The 23,347-nt window shown below is 42.0% G+C and overlaps 1 protein-coding gene across 1 annotated transcript in view; it reads left to right on the top strand.

Annotated features, from left to right (window-relative positions):
• The window catches only part of AFF2 (AF4/FMR2 family member 2), a 452,816-nt gene extending 444,634 nt beyond the window's left edge, over positions 1-8,182 (top strand). Inside the window, exon 21 of the mRNA XM_025047899.1 lies at positions 3,950-8,182. Coding sequence (XP_024903667.1) covers positions 3,950-4,071 — 122 coding nt within the window. The 3' untranslated portion in view covers positions 4,072-8,182. The remainder of the gene's footprint in view (positions 1-3,949) is intronic.
• Positions 8,183-23,347: the final 15,165 nt, after the last annotated feature.

The raw sequence follows: 23,347 nt of genomic DNA, 5'->3' as shown, positions 1-23,347 counted from the left end.
GAAGCAAGGGCCAGAGCTCAGCTAGTATTTTTAACACACTGACAGCTGGGATGAAGGATCAGGGTCCTGGTTATGGTAACGCATGAGGTTTGCTATAAAACAAATGCGAGGAGAATGAGTCAGTTGGCTTTGGTGACTCAGGCTGCCATCTGTGACCCTGTCACATAGGTTCACAATGACGCCTCGCTATCCTAGTAAAGGTGGGAAATAAAAATAAACTGTATTTTTTGCCCTGGTCGTTCATTTGACTTGGCTGATTCTGGCCCAGAAGTCACAGACAGGCCCACTCCAGTCAAGGTGGAGACAGATGTGGGCCTTTCGCCATCAGACTGCAAAGAGGTGATGAGCAATTTGGAGCAGTTGAACTGTCTAGTCAGGAGGCATTAACATCCTGCACAGTATGGTGGCTGCTGCTGCTGGAGCATGATGCGATGCAAGTTGCATGGAGAGAGTATGGATGCTAGGTCCCAAGCAGTGTCAGGAATTTTCTGCAATCAGGTTGGGGCTGCAGGCCACCTAGATGCCAATACAAGTTCCTGTGGGCTTGACCACATAGGACTTACTTGGCCCCCTGGCCCAATTCTTCTCCCAAGTCCAAATCTTTACAGCCCAGTCAGCTCTCCTTTCCTTTCCACTCTGGTCCCAAGGTTCCAGCCTGCTGCTCTTCTCTCTGAAAAGCTGCTACTCTAGTCTCTGGGGTGGTTTTCTCTAGTACCTGATTATGGAATGAGGCACAGACTTCCCATCCCTCCTCCTTGCTGTACCTTTATAGCCGCATTGCTGGGCTTATGGGGGAAACCCTCCAGTGGAAAGGAAAGGGCGCAGATTTTGAAGCTTGACCGTTTAAGTTTCAACCCTGCCTGGGTCTTGCGCTGGCTGGGTGACCTCAGGCAAGTTACTTAAATCTGTGAGCTACTTCCTAGTTTCCATCTCAATAATGGATATAATAATAATGTGATTATGATGCTGAAACTACCCAGAGGGGTAATAGAGATGGGTTGAATGAAATAACATGCATAAAGCACCTAGCATAAATATCAGGTGCCAGGTAAAAATCCTACAAATATTTATTCTTGTTCCTTACTCCATATTGTTATATATCTATATAACTCAACTTTCTGTGGCTATCAAATCACATTCCATAATTTGAGACTTTGACCCTTAACCCAGCTATAAATTTACACTGAAATCTAGGACTATTTGCAAATATTCGTTAATGTGTTTGTGCAGCAATTTCTATATGCTAGGAACTGCATTATTTGCTTTATCATTTGTTGTCTCATTTATCCCCATGTCACAGATGAAGAAATGGAGGCTCAGGGCTTAGTGAGGTTGAGAAACTTACCCATGATTTCACAGATTTTAATGTCAGAAGTGGGAATCGAATCTAGAACTGTCTGGTTCCATATTCTGAACTCTTAATAAGTAGGCTACAGTGCCCATCTACTGAGCAGTATTAATAACAGGTCCTCAGAGACCTTTGGTGAGCTCCTGCCCTCAGTCACCTGGATAGTGGGCAATTCTTACCTTGTCTACTTTTCTAGGTTTCTGGAAATCCAAAGACTACTGGTCCAGGCAACCAGGCCCACCCAAGGGTTCTGGAATTGCAAGGAAAAGCACAAGCATCTTAAGACTTACATAGCTCATCTGCCTTCATCACTATCTTATTTTGAATTGGTAACTGAAAGGCAGTTCAATATTTATGGATTTCCTTCATAATTGCATCCCTTTTCAAAATCTGTTAAGGTAATTCCTTCTAAATTAATCACAGAACTTCCCAGGAATAATGTGGTGCTTATTCTGGTGTCTAAGTGAGATGGTGCCGATCCTGTCCTTAGCAGAGTGTGTCAAAGAGTTGTTAAATTTCCTGCCTAATATTGAATCAAAACAACTCTGTCACTCTACCAGCAGAAAGAAAATGTATCCCGTTAATGTTGTCGTTGAGCTTTTCAGTGGACTGAGGAGAGGACCTAGTTTGGAATCTTCTCTTGGCAGCCTTGCTTTCATAGTTTTCATTTCTGAACTGCTTAGAGTTGGGGGTTCTCCCCACATCTGTCTTGTCCACATAGAGATGGGGAAACTGAGGAACTTCCCTTCAAATTGGTACTCTGCATCCCACTGGAGAAACCGTGTACTTCCACGTTTGTCCACCCAATCGTGCAGTGCAGATGGATAAGGTTGTCTCTTTTGGTGGAGGGTCTCCACATCCGCCCTGTGCCTGCCCAGCCACGTAGCTGCAGATAGCTATTGTAGAAGACTCTGATGCTAAAATAGGCCACTGGGGCTGATGCTGCTCCCTACCTCCCCAGCTGCTTACTTGAAGCTGTTATTAAAATGGTGACCTGGATACCTAGTTAAGAATGCCACAACAGGCTTGATATAGAATACCCAGGGGACATCCTGGCTCAGTGCAGCTCGCATGCATTCAACAATGACTAGGTCCTTTAACATTTCCCTTAATATCGCATTACATGAGAAGGTATTTTAGATGCCAAAAATGATTTATTCCTTTATCAGCAGAAATTATTTGTATTGCATAGTACAAGTTAAAAAATGTCACATAATCAAATGAAGTTGATACCTACAGAAGAAGTCCATATGTTATACATAACATGAAGAATAAATGCATTGTTTAGTGAAATACCATCTGCTGGGCAATCAGGCTCATGTAACCCATGCATGGAAATTGCTTTCCAAGAAGGCAAGAGAGCAACCTAACCACTTTAAGGTAGTCTCTAGCCTCCCCCCAGCTTCCTCACCCTCAACTAGCATAGGCTTGATTTCCTTGTGGCTGAGGCCTCCTCTGTCAAGAGCTAACAGAGGGGATGCCTGGGTTATGATCTCATAACTGAGATCAACGTAGTGCTAGACAGATCGATTCAGAGATGGAAAGAGGATGTCTTCCTAGTTTCTAGACATATAGTCTTTTCCACACACACACCCCACCGCCCCCTAAAGCAGAGAGTACGAAACCCTAGTCGCATTGGTTAGTAGGTGGCCTCTGTGCTTTCTCTTCCCCAAGTCATCTGGAGGGGAATTGGCCAGGCATTCTTATCATCCATGTCCTGGGGGGTGGGGGGACTTGTTGTATGACACATACTTGCAGGTCATTTTCCTTCCCGGAGGAAATTGGCAATAAGACTTACCAAATCACATGCCTCCCAGTTATTTATTTGGCTTTAGATGCTGATGATTATAATTTCTGTCCAGGTTCACTGGCTAAGTCTACATTGTGCCAAGAAAAAAATTAGTAAAGTCAGTTCATTTAGACAAAAGGAAGGGAGGATATTTCCAATTTGATTACATATAAAATGACAAACAACTTGATATTATATAGACCTTGGCTCAGTACCATTTTGTGTATAAGGGCCCCTTTTTAAATATAAATTTATAATACATAAAAATATAAATTCAATATATAATATAAATATATATTTTAAAACATTTTATATACATCACTTATATGTATATTTTATGTGCATACATAAATATTATGTATGTTTATTATATAATAAATAAATATTGTGACATAATGTATATATGTGTGTGTGTGTGTGTGTGTGTGTGTGTATCCCACAAAGCTCCATAGGATTGTAATGTACTTTTAAAATCGCTGTTTGAAAAAATATATAGTGATGTTTGAAAAATCTTACTATGAATTAATAGATATAAATGATTTTATGTTTTATTAATCACAGTAACACTTGCAAACATTATTTATGCTGCAGAGTTTTTGGAGATAACTAAAGATTAAAATAATAGTGCTTGATATACATATGGAGTTTGAGTCCCTTAATAGTTACTCTAGAAATTTTTGTTGAATGAATGAGCAATGAATCACTTTTCCAAATTCCACATGGTAGTGTTATGGAAAGGCAGCTTAAACAATCTGGTGTACATTTTCGTGGTATCATTTAAAGGCCTGACCAAGGTCCGCTCTGATTTTCAGAATTCTTTGGCGATCTGGACACGTTGATGGGGCCTCTGACTCAGCACAGCAGCATGACCAACCTCGTTCGCTACGTTCGCCAGGGACTGTGTTGGCTGCGCATCGATGCCCATTTGTTGTAGTGGGTGCTTCCCCATCTCCAGCATTACCATTCATCATTCTACCTCTGCCAGAGCACCAATGGTCACTGGTGGAACTCCACTCATTTGGGAAAGTTCTCTTTGATTATGTTTGTTTTTATGCTTCTTTTGATATCTGTGAAAAACAGAAATCATTGTAAGTGGACACTACAACTTGAGAACAGTGTATGTTTTATTACGTAGTCATTTTTTTTTAGTATTTTATATGCATTTCTTAGATCCCACCATCTATTTGTGCTTGATGGAATGACAGTCCCTACAGTATTGTTTTAAGTCCACACAACCCAAAACAAAGAATGGAAAGCACTTGTGATAATAACAGGTTCCTGAGAAATGAAACTATATATATACTTGGACACTAGGGACCTACAAAGATTTAAATTTTCAGCAATAGCTATTCTCCTAACTGTACTCTTATGTCCAGAAAAGAATGTCATTTCAGAATCTATTGTTAAACTTTTGTGGTTCCCACAGACTCAATCTTCAAGTGAGGATTTTCATTGTCGAAACTCACTGGTTAGATGTTGTAGCAACATCCTAAAATCAAGAGTATTAAGAAAATAAATGAGCATAGCAATGCCACTCTTAAAACGATACTGTGACACAAAACCAGAGGACTTCTTGTTAGCATCCATTCCCTGATTCCCTATTTTTAAAGTTTTAATGATGAGAAATAGTGGCAGCATTTACTTCCACGACTTTAAGGCTTCAGCTGGCATGAATATTTTTGAAAGCCATGATTTGAAGCGTAAATCCTCACCTGGGATTTTCTTTGTGTAAAGCTCTCTTTTTGATGGGCAGTTTACTGGGTGCCCATCTAGTAGCCAAAATGCTACACTCCAATTTTAGAGATGAGAGATAGGAGGTCTGGAAAACATCCAAGGAATTCACACCTCTTCCTCTTTTGCCGTCGGGTTCGCAGGATTTTTTAAATTGTATTTTGCTCAAATCTCTGGAAACAAAAGTCAAGGTATGATTACCTAGAAGTGATAATATACAGTTTGCTTCCTGGTTGCTTTAAAATATGAACTTCCCCAATTATTATTCTCATTTTCTATTTTACAGGGTTTCTTTTTTTTTCTTTTTCTTTCTTTTTTCTTTTATGTTTCTTTTTTTTCTTTTTTTTGCAGGGGTGGGGTCATTAGCTTTTGACCAAAATACAATCACTCATTTTATTTAAGTCTATATTAGTATAAATCATTTCCATTAAAACTCCAAAGAAAACTCCAAACTCTCTAACTAGTAGCTAGCCTTTCAACAAAAAATGAGTCTTGGGGTAATGCTTCGCTCTAAGGTGCTTTGAAAGAGCCCTGAAGATTGGGTACAGTTCACCTAATTTGGACATTTCCACATCAGTTGCAACTATCCCCACCTCTTATGATCCTCTATATTCATTTTAGTCCTTAAACATTACAATGTAAATATCATCTTCAGTGTTCCAGCTCACCAGAAGAATCCCTTACGTCTAGTAAACACTACCCATACATTAGTTCCTTATAATTACTTGCTGGTATATAATTCCACCTAGCCTTTAATCTGCTGAGTTATTGAATTCTGTTCATTGAGTTATAACCAGTTAAATAATAGATATATGCACATGAATGATGCAGACTTGTATGATTTTTAAAGCAAGTCATGCAAGTCTATGATTGGAACAGCAAGGGATCACTCTGCACGCTCATTGTCAAGGTTAGATATATCCCCAGTTGCAAAAGATCCAGACTTGAACTCCTCTCTGGTCATCTTTGAGTTTAAGGCCCTTTGTTGTATAATAAGGTTGCGGAAGTTCACTCCAATGGCTGAGGCCACATTGTTAAAATGACTGCTGGAAGTTTCCCAGCAGCTAAACCCAGCACTTTTTATACTCCCAGTGTGGTTGAGCTTTACATTCACAATCTCAGCAACAACACTCACACATTCAGACACACATGCAGATAAATGAAACCTGAGAGAATCTTTTCTGAGCCTCTTAAAGGAGGAAAACGATAATATGAAAGACTCCAAACACCCAAGGTGGGTATCACATATAAAAATTAAGCTGATGGCTTTGCAGTGACTCAAGTTCTCTGTTTTTAATGGCTTACCAGGTAGAGTGCCTGACTATTCCTATATAATGAATCCCCTGGCTTGACTTATAAGTTCAACCTAGATCACAATCCTAGACCATTATGGACTTAGGAGCAAGTACTTCTTGAAATTAAACCTCCAGAAACTAGGCATTCAAATGTTAGGGGCAGTTTCCCAGGGAAGCAAGTATATTGCCTCATGGATGAAAGACTTGTAGCTCTAGTTTCAGTGAGTCATTATATCTACTTGACATACAACAGGGAGGTAGCAGAGAATCCTGCTGCCTGATGTCACTCTGGTGGCTGAGTGTAGTGTGTGCCAAATCAGCAGCACGATTATCAAATCTGACAGTCGAGCTCAGGATCACCACCAGATTATTTAGTAGACCCATTTGTAAAGCAGTTTAGAAACCAATTAAACATGGAGGATGAATTGCCTTCCTATCCTGGGAGATGAGACGTCTTTCAGTTTTACAATTAAGGATCGTTGCTGTTTTCTAGGCACTCTATTCATCGCATTGTAAATGGTGATGTGTGTCAGCTGTGCAGCTATTTGAGAGATTGAGATAAGTTGTCAAGTAAATCTCTTCAGTGTACCAGTTTGTGGGAGGGATACAGGACATGTGGATGGCAGTCAGAGATCCTGCCTCAAGACCTTGACGGAGGCTTGATGAGACACATCTCAATAAGCACATGGAGGTAGGGTAAAGAGCAGAACAATAAGCAGCTCCACCTGAGCAAGTACGCAGAAGGATCTCAGCCCTGCAATGCAACCCAGGTAGGGCCACCACTATGCCTTCATTTGTCACCCAAGCTCCAACCACAGAGAGTTTGACGAGTTTGTGTTATGATGTTGGCTTGGCTTTGTATTTTTAATTAAGTTTGGGGTTTTTTTTAGTGGTTTTGTCATATTACTGTCTGAGTTTGGTAGGTAGGATTAATTTGAAAAGAGTATACTAGTGTGGTCCTCGGGGTAGAATTTAGCCATAAGCATGTTGTTAGCCAGCCTGTAGACTGTTAATTACTTAATAATCTCATTGGGAAAATACTAGTAGTTTTATATTTGGATGACATAATTGGAAAAGCAGATTAGCTGCTGTTAACTTTTAAAAGACTTGAGGGTGGGATGCCTTTTTTTTTCATGTAGTGACATAAAAAGATTCAAATCTTCAGTCAATAACCAAGTTGCTAAATCAGAAACCATTTCCTAAAATGTGTTTTGTTGAGCTTCCAAATGGATGGATTTTCATTTGGACATTACATCGCTAAATGCATTGGACTGAGTCTGTATTGGAAAGATACTGGTTCTAGTGTATCTTTCCCAAAGCAATCTAATTCGGATTTTGTTTCATTCAAATTTGCATCCCAGAGGTTGAAGTTGGAGTATGAAGTTGGAAAGCATTTTTGAAGGCAGAATCTATTTAGCTGTGAGGGTGAAGCCCTCACGTACTTCTCAACAGACATGATAAAATTCACCTGTATGAGTTGGCAGGTGGGAGAACCAAACAGGATTGCTGGGTAGGATTACTCGGTAAGGTAATGAACTGCTTGCTTAGAGAAACATCACTATCCCCATTGAGAAACTGTGTAGCGAGATGATATAGCTACACAATATCAAAAGAATGGGTCGATTCAATGCCCCCCAAATTCAATTCTGTGGGGAAAAATATTGAGCCAGTTGTCACTGCTTTGTTACGCAACTGGCAGACTAAATTCCTCTTTGTTATTGTTGTCGTTGTCGTTGTTGTTTTTCATTTCTACTCGCACAGCCTTATCCTCATAATTAAACTCTGAATCATTTTCTCTTTGGTGTTAGCAAACTCCAACGACAGAAATGGCATCTGTGTATATTGATAATCAGCATTTACCCTGGCAGGAGGCTAATCGGATAGGCTGGTCTCAGACATTAATCCTACCATCTGATGATATTTTGGGGCAAAGAAAAAGTGTTAATCCCCTTTCCATTCTCTTCCTCACAAATCTAGAAGCCCTCTTTACCAAGAGCATCATATTTTCCTCTGTAATCTATCGACTCAAAGGAAATTGCATTGTGGGGAGGGTGGAGGGGATTTGGGGTGGGGGGTGGAGGGTAGGGAAGCCCTTCAAGGCCAGGCTGCCATTCTTGCCCCTTTCTGCTTCTGACATGAGATGTTAATGAATCATACATTAGGCTCACATTGGGTTAGGGGACACTAAACTGCTTTTCCGATCCATGACCAATCATCATTCTTCTAAGAGATTGGAGCTTTGCTGTTTCATTAACTGTGCAGTGTAGACTAATGGTGTTTAATAAAAATCATTCAAAATTTCAAACTCTTTTGCCAGTGAACTCAATTTTGTTGGCTCTTTGATTTGCACCAGACTTTGAGGAGGGAAGGGGGAAGCAAAGGAAGCCTGCCTGATCCCAGGCCCCTGGCAGAGTGCTGCAGCGGCAAACCCAATACCTGCCAGCACTTGCAGCAGCAGCATGCAGACCCGCTGTGGGGAACATCCTGAAGAATGCCCCCAGCGGATGCTTTCAGCTGGGGATAGCTTGTTCCTACCGAGGGACTCATTGTTTTCCAGCCTCTGCAGCAGGAAGCCGGCTGACATATCCTGAGCTTAATAAGAGTTGCAAATGCTTTACCTATTTGGTTTTGGCCTGCATCACTCGTGGCTACCAAACAGAAGTGTCTCAGAGTAGCCCATCAGGATGACAGTGGGTAGTTAAATGCATCCCAGATGTGCATGCCCTTCTGTGGCCCTGCAGTACTTGGTGGAGTTAACTAAACAGGAGCCCCTGGGCAGGAAACAAAATTGGAGAACCTCCCCAAAAAGGCTGAATTAGTGCTGTGTTGCCTAGATCTAGAATTAGCTTCTCCTCTGGTCAGCCATGCATGCAACCAGTGGAGTATTGGTAAAATGTTTGCAGCATTTGCCAATTTCTATGGTGTAAATACTCCCGCCATGGCTGATTTCAAGCTGTTAACTATGATATCACTGAACACGGAGTTGGGAAGAGATGCACGCAACGTTGGGAGACAGGTCACTCCAGCTCCAACACATACTGAATGCAGCCAGTCAAAAAGGGTTTGGATTTCACATTTATGTTTATGTGGACACACACACAAATACACACATGCGTGCATATACATACACTTTGATGACAAATTATTATGCCATTTTCAAATGCGAATCAATTCTCTATGAATGTAGATAATTTATGATGATGCCCTAGAGGTACGAGTTTTAAGCAGGAGAGAGCTGAAAGGAATGAAGCCCCCTTGAGCCTAAAGCACAGGTGGACCAGTGGGGGTGCTTTGGTCATCTCCACAACCTAAATGTAAAATGGAAGTGAGATAAGCACTTAAAAGACTCTTATGGTTGGTTTAAAATAAGCATAGGTTAGTGTTATTTTAGTATTATTTTTAAACGGCCAAGTGGTAGTTCTAATTTATAAATGTAACTTGGATAAATTATTTGCTGTTGCTCCTCCCAATGACAGTATTTAGGAAACACGAAGGCCTCTGTGGAGAATAGCACAGTCCAAAATGTTTTCTCAAAATGTAAATGCAGTAATTATCTCATATCCCCAGTGTTGGTCAGAAGATTTTTACATTAGTTATTAGGGATCAAAATTATTCATGTAACATGTGTTTTTAGTTCAAAGTACCTACGTACTGTCCTAGCTTTGATTTCAAACCAGAATTTCTTATATCAATTACATGATTAGTATTCAGAAATAATAATCCAGACCAAAATAATTCCCCTTTCTACCCAATATAAAGAAAACCAAGGTCACTAACAAGAAAACATAAACTTCAGTATATTTTTCTAAGAGAATGAGGTTTTAAACACACAAACTTCAGTATATTTTTCTAAGAGAATGAGGTTTTCATTAAACACACACACACACACACACACACACACACACACACACACACACTTTTATTAGGCTCCTCATCGTAAATCATCCTGAAAGTAGAATAGAAAGTCTCAACGGACCTGTTTTCCTGGTCCTGTGCATCTTTGCAGTTAATAAGAGGTTTGTATCTGGAAAGGTTGAAGAACTCATCCTAAAATCCTATTTTTTTCTTAACATTTCCATGTTATGTTCAAGCCTGCGTCCATGGTCAAGTGTTAGCCCTTGAGCAAATCCATGTCTTACTCGTTCTTTGGGGCCTTTCTTTTGCCCCTGCAGTTCTTTTCTGTGGCTAGCACATTAACAAGGTTGGGGGAGATATCCGATTCCCTTGTGATCTTCCTGCAACGTTTGTCCTGACTGGAAAATGGTAACATCTGGGGCGGGTTTAATTGGCATTACACTCGCATAGGGAGTAGGCAATGGACCAGTTTGCATGGATGCAGAGAGCTAGAACTCTGCTCATCATCATCCGGGATTCCCTATTTCAAAACTATCCTCACTAATCAATCATAGTCACCCACAAATATTACAAGTGAGATTGATTTCGTCTCAAGACAATTTGTCACATAGTTTTCTGCCTGGATGATTGTACTCTCTGGATATTTTAGAAAGAGAGATGTCTGAGATTAAATCCCTTACATTTATTCAGTTCTACAAATGGCTGTTTTTATTCCTGTTTTCATCGGAGTAGTGCTTCTGAAGATTGTTTGATGTAGTATTGTCTTTGGATAAAATTGATAGGTCAAAAGTGAGCCCAGTAGAGATACCATACTTAGAAGTCTCTTCTGGGATCAGAAGATACTTAAAATTCTTCCCCTTGACACACTTGGTTAGTTAAGTGGCATATCCTTAGTATCTTACAAAGAGGAGACTGGTTTACTTTCCGTTCTTGTGATGGTGGTTGTTGTGGCTGTGGCTGTGGCTGTGGTTGTTGTTATTGCTTGTTTCTCTCTCTTTCTCTGGCTCTGGCTTTCGCTTTCCTGCTCGGGCTCTTTCTCTCTCTAAACAATGAATAGTTGAATTAAATGTGAGCTTCTGAATTGTACTTGTTCATGCTTTTAAGACGTAACAGATTAATAGAAGTAGATGTGTTCTGATTTAAAACATGCCACCTGGAAAGGCATGCTGTATTATGAAACCATATTATAATAACTGCATTATTACATGGCAGTATAAATATTAGTCTGTTGAATTCATTTGTCCAATCGTATAACTTTGTGGAGCAGTGTTTTAACTTTAACTGACATAATTTTGGAGCAAGTGGTGTGGTTGCAGGCAGATGAGACAGTTTATATCAGGATTTTTCAATGAACTTTAGTTGGAGGCCTGGCAATGGCAAACATCTTCAGATGTTGCTGTAACCATTATAGAAATGAAGAATAAATTCAAGAAATTTCCCAGAACACTTAAGTCAAGCTCTTTTTTTAGATTCATTTTTTTTCTTTTCTGAAGGAATTTCTTATTATTGACTGAAGAAATATTTTGATTCATTGCATTGTATATTCTCTCCTCTCCTCTCTCTCTCTTTCTCTCTCTCTCTCCCTCATTCATTAAAATATTGAGATCTGGAGTCTTTGGTAAATCTGCATTAGACCAACTACAGGCCAGAAATGATATGTGAATCTAAGAAAATAATGATGGGTTTTCAAAAAGTAATGCTCCATGTTCATTGGGCCCTTCCATACCCCACGCTGACAGTTCCTAAGATCAGAGGTAGTTTTTGCAGAGGGGAACATTTCTAATATCCTCTGAGACTTAATGCAGTTTAACAAAGGACTCCACCTATTTTTCCAGTAAGTCACTCGACTGACACTTGAAAAATACCCCTGAGATTTGCCAGGGGTGTTGTCTGCCTGGTCTACAGTATGTATGTTTGCTTTGTATCTAAGAGGCACATTTATGTCTTGTGTGCTCACTCAAAGTATTTCCTAACATTCCCATTAGCTTGTATATAAGAACCAGAAAGATAATCCCAACATGTGATAATGAAGATATGACTCTATAGATCTTTCCTTAGTTCTTGAAAAAAAAAAGAAACATTTCATGCATATCTTAAACAGAAACTTTGTATATTTAAGTGTCGTGAAAGATACTTATTGTAACCAAGATACAAGTGGAAATTTAATTGTCATCATACGCTTTGTGTGTGGGGGGGTGCTTGCTTATACCATGTCACTGGACCACTGTGGCAAGCCACAACTGCACAAATAGAACATGTCATCTGCGTGTGTGTGTATGTGTGTGCACATGTGTGACATGTCTAGCTTGCCATCTTTCATGGGATTTTGGCTTTTCCTTCTTGAAAAACATTCTTTTATACTTCCAGGAGGCCATGGCTATGTTGCTATATGAAGGCGGTGATTCAAAATGAAAATTCCTTTCCTCTTGGAAGCCTTTATTATTGTATCATGGTTCAACCACATGGATTCCACTGGCCTTTGTGAGGGAAGAGGCTCTGTTCAAATCCAACTGTGTTCCCAAGAGAAAATTGTTGGTCAAGATGCATGGGAGGAAAGATGAAGGCCACCTCAGCTGCAATGCATGAGCTGAGCTGAGCCCTCAGGGTTGGAGTGAGCTCTCCCTAAGCTACAACTCAAATCCCTGGGGCCCATGTCCTGGCCTGAGCTCCCTCCTCACCCACCTGTAGACAAACAGAACCATCAGAAATAGCCTGGCCTGTTTCCTGAGAAGAAAACGTGCTAAGGCCCTGTGCCCCAGTGGAAGACCCTTTCCCACACTGATGGCACCCCAGGTGGCCTTTCAAATGCGATGATAATTCACAAAGTGCCACCTTTGTTTTTACCATAATCCATTTAGTCTTTTGAACCACTTTTTTGGGTGCAGATTTCCAATATTCATGTTCATTGCAGATTGACCAACCGTCACCGTTCTTAACAAGCATGTTCAGTTCATGAGAATTTCAGTAAGTTCAGATGTTCAGTATAAACCAAGGTAACTGTTCTAACATCAAGCGATGAATGAAATGGTATCTGGTTCCTTAAAGTTGGTTTCATGTGGTTTATATGTATAAAACTGTATCTGCCTGTGTTGCTTTGCATTTCCAATGTGTGGCGCACAAGCGTTTTGTTGGTGCTTTGTTCTTAGTACAGTAACTCTGTGTATAAACATTTTAATGTAGCTTTGTTGTTTTCCAATATGATGTCTCTGTAAAAATGATATTGGCTGAGCTGGTGCGTTGGTTTCTCTCATAGAGGCATTAACTATACTGCCAATGCATTGAATTATTTAAAAATGCAAAATAAAATTTTTATGAAAATCTCATTTTAGACATGTAGATTATTCCACTTACAGACCTTCCAGCCAGAACTACTTCGTTGCCACCCCTTTTGCATTATTATACATAGTCAGTGCTCCCACTTACCTCAATAGCTTTAAAATTGAGGGCCATAAAGAAAGTAATTCTCCCAAAGTCCATCTGTCTTATAAGTGAGACCCTTGGACTGTCATTCAAAGCCTATTTAAGAGAAAATTGTCAAATGTTTTTTTATCTAGATTCCTAGTACACAACACAAAAAAATCTTGCAAAATGTAAGGTCATAACTACAGTAGTTGCTGAGAAAAGAACAGAGGAAATAATAAAACTGGACCGAAAACTTAAAAGCACAGTGGGCTGTGGCCATTTACTGAAGGAGCATGCAGACGCTGGCCAGGAAGGGCAGCCTAAGCAATTATTTTAGGTCACGATAATGATTTAAAGACATCGGGAAAAGGTTAAGTTTTCTTAAGTATATCCTTTTTACTATGGCAGAAGAGCATGCTATCTATTTTAGAACCGTTTCCTTCAAAGTGTTAAACATTTTTCAGACAGTAAAAGAGGAGGTTTCAGGTATTTAGAACATTCACTTATCTGGAATGTGTTCTCTGACCATGTGAAGTAAGAAACCGCAACACTGACACTATTATACAGCACAGAATGCTTATAAGTGGCCACAATGTGAACAATCAGCTTCGCTGAATTTCCTGTAGACAAATGAACTGCATTCGCCTTGTCCAGACATTTGACACTGTGTGATTGTACTCTAAGCATGAACACTAATGTGGCCAAATGTGGTTGAAATTGATGGTTGTAACACTGGCAGTAAGAATTCCAAATCTTTTCCAAAATTTGAAGCTGGCAATATTGGTAAATATGAACATTTTTCTTATGTGATAATGAAGAAATGTTCAATCTGAGTAAATTGAGCTAATGGATTATAAATTTGTTCTCAAGCAACCAAATTGTTTTCTACTTCTCTCAAAAACCAGGTGCCATAAATTATGATCGTGCCTAGGTGAAAATATGCATGCGTACAGAGAGGAACTGGGAAGAAATCGGCAGGATGACATTTTTGAAGATCAGAGTGCTGGAATTATCCTAATTGATCAGTTTATGCAGCACTTACTGTGTGCCAGGCACTGTTCTAGCACTTTCTTTTATGTTAATTTATATAACTACATATATAATGGCCTTGTTCTTTAGATGACAAAACAGACACACAGAGAGGTTAATCAGCTTACCTAAGGTCACACAGCAAGGCTTTAGTCAGAGTGGCCCAAAAGATCTTGACCTTAACCACTTCCCTCTACTGCTTCTCTCTATTACGCATAATGCTATTGCTGCTATAGCATCATTTCATTTTAGAAACAAAAGTAAAGAAGGGCCCTGAGCCCTCAGGGAAGGATGTCCTCCTGGTACTTCCAGAATAATCTAAAGGAAAGGCTAGCCTTCCAGAAAGACCTCTTTCCATGAAGACTGAGAGCAGAGCCCAGGTGGAGTCAGCAACTCAGGAAAGATTTGGTGATGCGGGACCCCTTTATGCTTGGAAGGAGCAAGTAGAAGAACCTGCACCACCATCTCAACCAGGCCATACACTCTGGCGGGGGTGATGGTCAGGCCTTGGACTGGCTTTAAATCAGTTCAGTTGGAAAGCAGGCCCGGTGTGGCTTAGCTCCTTGTCTGTGACATGTGGGTTTTGGTTCAGAAGGGAAGCAGAGCATTCCAGGGAAGCGAATGCCTTGGGCTTTGAAGCAGCATTTTAGAGCAGCCTCTTGCTGCCTGACTCTAAAAAAACATTTAACCTTTCTGTGCCCCACTTCCTTCCTCCAACAATGGAGTTGAAAATATCAGCCTTCTCCCTGCTTCCCAGAGATGAACAAGATGTCATAAAGACCGGTGTTTCTCATCCTACATCTGTGGCAACTCTGAGGAGTGTATTTCCCCAAATAATTTCCCCTCACACACTGCCATTATCAAGGCCAACAATCTTCATCCTCTGAGGGTGTTAGAGTAGTGAGGGCAACTGCAGGGTTGCATTGCTTGCAGGGGATATGCCCCAAGTGGGTAGGCGGTGGCAGAGTGAACCACGTGGAGGCCTAGGAGCACACTGAGCCTCATGCTTTAGACAGAGAACATGTTTAGTTTTGTGAGATTCTCCAGGAACCACATTTTGGGCATGGATGGGCTATTTTGTCCTCAACCTTTTTTTTTTTAAAAAGGTGATAAAATTGTAAAACCTTTAGCAGTGATATAAGAGAGATCTATATAATTTGTTAAGGGAGATTTTGCCCATGTTTCAGGTATAGTCACTTGAAATTGACATGTGTTCTCAGGGCCCTTTGCAACTGTGATTAGTTATGTGCAGATTGCACTGCAAACTGGGGGTCTATTGGAGCTGACAGTTACAGGACCTAGTGTGTGAGCTCAGGAGGCGAGTGGGGACCAGAAAATGACCTTGAAGCCCTGTCTTTCTACCCTGTGATTCTCCACCTTGGGGAAACACTAGAGGGACTTTAAAAATGCAAATACCAGGCCTCACTCCCAGAGATTTTCATTCCTAAGGTCTGTATCTGTGTCAGGGTCTCTGACATTTAGAGCTCCTTTATTAATTCTAATGTGAAACCAGGAGGAAGAATCACCCCTCCAGGCTTATGGGAGAAAGATTTTGAGAGTAAAGAGGGAACAGGAGATAATGATGCTTCTACTGTTCTAGAGAGAACATCCCACAGGAATCCAAGCTCAGAGTATTCTCCAGGGAAGGGATTTCCTTCCAGGCTTTTTTACTCTCCAGAAATTTCCCAGTTAGTTCAAACCACAATTCACTTGAACTTATTGTCATTTCCCAAATAAGACAGGCCAGAAATGTGACAGAAAACCCCAAAGAAGGGCTACACCTCTCTGAAAATATTATCTTCAGCAGGGCTGGACCTAGGCAGAGGATGATGGTGGTGATTCGAGATTCTGCCAGAATTCCAGACTCTGAGGACACAGCATAACCCAGGGAGCAGGTAGAAAGCTTCCTTCACAGAGGCTCGTTTGCAAAGACCCTCTGTGAGCCCTAGTTAGACTGAAGCATTTGCGGAACAGAAAACTTCAGACTAAGCCAAGGTGACGAGCTTCCTGAGGGTCTCTCATTATTGTATAAATGGTAAATGATGGCCTCTGTGTACTGGCCCCTGTGCCATTTGCTTCTTCACAGCAGGCCAGGATTGGTTAGCTCAAAATCCCACTGGCAAAAAACCTCAAAACTTTACACATGCATTTGTTTTAAATAGAGCCCAAATAAGCAGATCTTTACCCACTTCAAGCTTGCCTGTTTTACATAGCCCATGAAAGTTTGTCCAACGTCTGCTAGCTATAGATAAGGTAAATGCTGGGGCTATAAGGTCCTTCCTTAAGCCACTGTTGTTCTTCAGAGCTATCTGGCCCAGCGACTCCCCATCATGCTGCGTGCCACCTCAGGACCCTTTGTAACTGCGATTAGTTATGTGCAGATTGCATTGCGAGCTGGGGGTCTACTGGGGATGACAGTCACAGGACCTAGTATGTAAGTTCAAGAGGCGGGTGGGGGCTAGTCAAATGTTTTTTCTCAGTCAGCTCCCAAATTCCTCGAACTCATACACCTAGGCAGCAGAAAGGGCCTTGAAGGATCAACCGACAGGGAGTACTGACAGGCTCCATTTAAGGTCCCCTACTGACAGTCCTCAAGCACCCAAGACACTCCCTGAACTGGCCAAGTCTTTCTTGGCCTCGACTCACTAAACAAGTCTTGACATAGCCACCAAACACATCCTAAGCAAAATCCTCACTGGGAAAGAGCCAGCTCCCCCAAGGAATGGCCCGGACACCCTCAGGGCCCCATTGTCACTCAGGCCCAGCTTCTACCCTACTGCATGCCTCCCCAGCTCCCACACTCCAGCAGCTGGGTAGGTGGCTCTGGACTAAAGGCCCAGCTCATCTCCCGCCCTCTGACACAGAGCACCTCAACTTTGGCTGAGGTCAATGTCTTACCTCTTCCTAGGTCCACCCACAGAAATTCTGATCTAGTTGATTTAGGAACCACTCACCCACCCCAACCCACAAACTCCCAGGTGGGTAGTTTCTAGGGTTCTCCAGGTAATTCTAATCTGCAGTCATTTAAGAGTCATATTTCTAGCCAAATATGACTAGAAATAGAGGAGTCCAGGTGTACCCCATATCTTGGCCCACCTCCACCCTCACATCCACCCAGTGTCTGGCACTGGTGGGCCAGATCCTTGGGTAAGGATGAATTTCTGGGGCCATAGCCTATCACTGGCAGGGCATCAAAAGTCATTGAAAAACAGCAGACATTTGAACTTGGGAGCTTGTAGGCAGACTCTATGGTGTCCTCCTTGGCTCCCTGAATATTCTTAAAATCCCTGTGGAATCTGTTAGCAACAGAAATAGTCATCCGCAAAATAATTATTAACCCGACTGTCAAGTGAAAGTTGTACACCCTTATGAGTTAAGACATGCCTTAGAGTATAACCTTTAGTTGGGGGAAAAGAGGAGGCCAAGGTTTGCATGAATCTGAGCTCTGCACGAACTCCCTGATGACTGTTCCTTTTCTGGACCTCAGTGTTCTATGGGTACAATGGGAATGACAACAGCTTTGCTTGATGCCCAGTGGAAACAAGGATTAGGACATGGCATTCAATCCTTGACAGAGAATAATATGGGATCTAGTCTGGTTCTCCCTAAGGATATAGGAGACTTCGAATGTACCCTCCTCTCCTTCACATCCCCCCCCCAAAAAATCTCTGGCATCACCCAAAACCTTCTGAAAGCAGTCACTTTCTTTTAAGCCCCTGTTTCATCCTAAAACTTTTGTGTAGTTTGCACTGTATTTCATGATACTCCCTGGATCCCATGCATTTTTTTAAATGTAAAATTACCCTTTTCACTCTAAAACTTTTAAATTCATGTTCCATGAACATGTTCCATGCTTATTCATGGCTCAGCAACCTCTCAGCATATTGCCTTGAGCTGCATGTGCTCTGCAGCCCTTTCTAGTTTATGTCTGAAACTGGCTCTCAGATCTGGCCCTTTCATCTAATCACGCTGGCCTCTGCCCCAGTTGAAGCTCTCATCATCATGATGTGGACTTCAGCAGTTTCCCAACTAGACTCCCTCCCTGACCCTCTCAGGTTGTTGGCAGAACTCACGTTCTTGCAGCTATGGAATTCATGTTATCTCACTTCATCAAGGCCACCAGGAGAGGGAGTCTGTCCTTTAGATCCATTTTTAGAGGACTCACCTGATTAGGTCAGGCCCACCCAGGATTATCTCCATTTTTATTAACTCAAATCAAACTGATTAGGGGCATTAATTAATTCTGCAAAATCCTGGCACCTTTTCCATATAATGCAGCCTAATCACACAAGTGACATTCATTCTATTCATGGGCCCTGCCCACACTCAAGGGAGCTTACACAGGGCATGTCCACTAGAGGTGGGAATCTTGGGAGCCATCTTAGAATTCTGCTCGCCACATGCCTCTTAGGCACCAAAAGACTTTACCTCCTGCCTAGCAGACTCTTCCTCTCTCCCTGATCCCTGGAACAGGGGACCTATAGCTTCTTGAACTGTGGCCCTGCACCAACAGTCCTTTTCTCTCTGCCTTAGTTTCTCCAAGCAGAAAATTATTCAAGTAATCCTTCTGTGCTGCTTAGGAGAGCATAAGAAATTATGAATTAATTGTGTTAAGCTCATTAGTCAGATGAAAGGTGCTATCGAAATGCAAATTATTATTATTTTGAAATCTTGTGGCTGTCATTGTAAAATTTGCACTTAGTTATTAGACACTGTGCCTTTGCCATCTATTAGCCCCCAGTTCAATAACAATGCTTGTATTTTGCTTCAAACCATTAATTTGAAAATAACCACCTTGGTACTCATGATATGCTGATGGGGAATTATCTGCCCTGGGAACTTGCCAACAAGAATTATAAAAAGATTTGCATTAGCTGAAGCTCAAAGAGGAGAACCAATCAGAAAGCAGGAGGCACATAGTCTCACTGGTTGCCTCTCTTAGCTTCCAGGGAGTATAGAATGATACAATGGGCTGACTCCTAGCAACTCCCAGATCCCTAGGGGGTCTTGGTGTCCTAATGTACAGGGTGTAGCCCAAGGACTCTTTCTTTTATATGAAAGATATACCTATCCCAAGATTAGTTAGGGCTTCCATCTCCAGTGGCTTGTCAGGGGCAACTTTCCTTCCTGGTCCCCACTTCCCAGGCCCTCCTGGAAGATCTGAACCCAGCTCTCCAGATAGCATTAAACTCTCCAAGGAGCCAAGCCATATTCCTCCAAGTCCCCTCTCAAGTGTCTATAAACTTCCATCACTTCCCTTTGGGCTGTATATACCCTCTTGAGCCATTTCCTTGCAACATTCCCCGCTGTCCCCATTGGTCATATGGGATTTCTATCCCACAGGCTTAGCCTTTATCCCTTTAGAAAGCCCTCACCCCATCCTCAGCCCTACATTGTCCTCCTGAGTCCATTCTCCTTGGGAGCACTCCCATAGGCCCAGCCCAGCCTTCGCCTCCACAGCCCACTGTGGGAGCTAAAGGGTCAAGAGCATCCACTCAGATGACTGAGTGGATGGAAAAGGAAAGGAAAGCAGGACTTGACCTACAGACACCCAAGCCTCAGGCCTCATGTCTGGCCCCATACCTTTGGGTTAGACTAGCCCTCCACTAGCTGCAGGAGATGGGTGTAGCCATTGGCAACAGGGCTGGGCAGCTCAGCTGCAATCCTACCAAGAACAAGGTGACGGGATGTAAATTTGCAGAGTTACAGGAGCAAGCTGGGCATAGACCTGTTATTCTCCTTAGCTCTGACCTAAAAAACAATTCTAAATGTTTGCCATTAAAGCATCTGAGGAATTTCTGCTCCTGGGTCAGCGGCCTCTAGGTATGGGTTGAATTGTGCCACCCCACAATTCATATGTTGGAGTCTTAACCGCCAGTGTCTCACAATGTGACCTTATTTGGAAACAGTCTTTACAGAAATAATCAAGTAAAAATGGTGTCATTAAGGTGGGCCCTAATCCAATATGATTGGTGTCCTCATAAAAGGAAAATTTAGGAACAGACTTACATGCAGAGAGAATGCCATGTGAACACAAAGACAAACATCTACAGGCCAAAGAGAAAGGTTTAGAACAGATCCTCCCCTCACAGTCCTCAGAGGAATCAACCCTGCTGACACCCTAATCTCAGACATCTAGCGTCCAGAAGTGGGAGACAATACTTTTCTGTTGTTTAAGCCATCCGAGCTATGATACTTTGTTATGGCAGCCCCAGTGAATGAATATACCTGTCCTCATCTGTCCATTCGGTAAATCGCCATTATGTGCACAGTATGAGGTTCTGAAAACTCATGGAGGAGCAAAACTTGACCCTCCTTGGCCTTCATAGAGCTCTTGGGCCAGCATGACAGAGAGCCATTCAGCAGATAATTACACAAAAAAATGTGAAATTGCAATGAAGGTGAATACTGTGAAGAAAAATTACCTGGTGCTGTAAGAGCCTGTAATGGGGCGGGGGACGGTAACAAGTCAAGGAAGACTTCACTGAGGAGGTGCCAGTTCAGCTGATATCTGAAAGTAGATGAGGCAGAGAGAGAAGAGCAGTTCAAGACTGGGAGCAGCAGGTGCAAAGGCCCTGTGGTCAGACATGCTTTCTAACATACCCTTCAGCATCACAGCCCACGTACCAGTGCCATTTAGCCCTTGTCAGTTCCAGGAGGGTACCCCTCTCTGGGGTCCAGCCATCACCAGGGAAGGGAGAATTCAGATAAAAAAAAAAAAACAGCTTGAGAGCCAAGGCCAGAACAAGCATGCCCAAACACTAGATTCAGTTCTCAGCATCTTGGGTCCAGGACATACGCACTAAAGACACAGGTGTTGCAAGATGGAGCCATAAAGAGACTGGCGTTAGATAAAATCGTCACTCTGCCATTTATCAGCCATGTCATCTCAAACATGTCACTTAACCTTTCTGAGTCTTAATTTTCTCATCTATTAAATAAGTATAATGCAATGTCCCCCAGTATTGAACCCATCTAAAGAGTATAGCATGGGAGAAATAATAAGTCCTATTATTATGAAAATGGAGATCCTACTTCCTGAAACACTCACGTTTAGTATTGGTATTGTTTCTGGAAACAACACACCTTACCCATATGAGTAAGCTTCCTTAGATTCATAGCAGACTACAGGTGGGCCCCTGAGGAGAGGGCACCTCCCATCAGGGCCAAGGCCAGTGTTGTAAGGATGTTATAGCCAAGGGGAAGAGGCAAGGCCAGGCTCCTTCCATGAGGCACCAGGGAGCTGCTCCTTAGACTTGTCCTTAACCCAAAACTGGTCCTTGCCTACCACCTCTGGCCATGCAACTGTATTTCCTTCCTGCTTTTCAGGACTATAATTTATGGCTGGGCAAACTCTGACTTCTTTGTAGTGGAGCCATTGTATTTGTTAGCATAATCATTTCTCAGAAAGGATGTCAATAAAGGCTGGGGAGTGAAACACAAAACCCCCCACAACCTCAACTGCTAAATAATTTCTGGAATGAGTTGTCAGGAACCTTTTATTTACTGATTTCGCGCATTTCATTTATTTCTGGCACGGGGCCAACCTTCCTGACAGTTAAGATTTATTGATTTAATTGCCTAGGGTAACCATGCAATAAAATCATCTCAAAGATAAATTTTCATGGCACTGTGCAGCATGGAGGTAATTTTTCAAATGCTATGGCTATATTTCTGCAGGTTACAGGTGCAAAATTTGCTTAAAGCAGGGATGTCTCATTATTGCAGCTCAGGTACATTGGGGGCCAGCTCTTTCGGAGGAAATTCTTCATTGAGAGAAAAAGCAAGTGAGAGAGAGGGAGAGACGCAATGAGGGGAGAGAAGGAGAGAAAGAGAGGGAGAGAAAGAGAGCCCTTTCAGGAAAGAAATGATATTTCCTTAATTGGTTCATATATTCAATGCCCATGAGAAAGTGGGGCTTCACTTTAATTAGGAGTGGGCTTGGAGGTTATTTACAGTGTTCTGAGGAATCATTTGTTTCCAGCTGTGCGTCGCTTTGTAGCGCATGAGCCTCACAAGGTAGATGATTGCCACTTGTGACATTCGCGTTTATTGCTTCTTTAGATCTTTTTATTTACCCTGTTAAAGTGCTCATTATGGCTCCAAACAACGGGTAAATGAAAAACTCTGATTAACTCCCAGGTTAATGGTAACATTTCGGGAAGTTAGAAGTAGCATAAACTTTTAACAATGTGAAATCTTTTCTTATCTCTCTTGATTTATTTTAGTGTTTTTGCTTTGATTGCAGGTTTCAGATGGTACTGTTTAATAGCTTATTAAACTTACAGCCTAGCAGGTTTGCTGTTTGGATAAAATTTTATTTTTGCACAGGTATAAACTTTTGGAGCAGGTAGGGTTTTTTTCCCCCTTTTTAAATTCCAGTGGCCAAGATCTGGTTGGTTTTCTCAGATGTTCTTTGTGCAACACCAAACTATGCAGGAACTGGTCTGCAACTTGTCCTTGAAACCTCATCCTTGCCCATCATGATAACCTGGGATCAGGGGAGGGAGTTAGCTTTGGGCATTTCAGATGAACCTGAATGGGGAGCCAAGGACCATGTGCTGCACTTGAATCTCAGCCCAAGCTTCTCATTGCTCAGTTGGGGAAACAGCAGCCCAGGGAGTTAGGAGCAGATACAGGTTTAAAAGCAGGTTTCCAGCTGCTCTGGGCAGGTTTACCCATTTTCTAATATCCACGTTGCCCCCTTCCCATTGCTCAGTCATACAGTCCAACTACGCATTGTCTTGGCCAACTCATCACCCTTCTCTGTACTTTAGTTTCTCTGTTGGCAGATGAAGGGGTTTGGAGTAGATGCTCCCTAAGTGCTCACCTAGCTCTGACAGTCTGCATCTCTAGACATGGTCACGTCTCACCCTCACCACCCAGCCATTACTGCAA

The sequence above is a fragment of the Pteropus alecto genome, unplaced genomic scaffold, assembly GCF_000325575.1.
Source record: "Pteropus alecto unplaced genomic scaffold, ASM32557v1 scaffold275, whole genome shotgun sequence".
NCBI lineage: Eukaryota > Metazoa > Chordata > Mammalia > Chiroptera > Pteropodidae > Pteropus > Pteropus alecto.
Note: the sequence above shows the minus strand (reverse complement) of the source record. Positions and strands in the feature narration are given on the sequence as shown.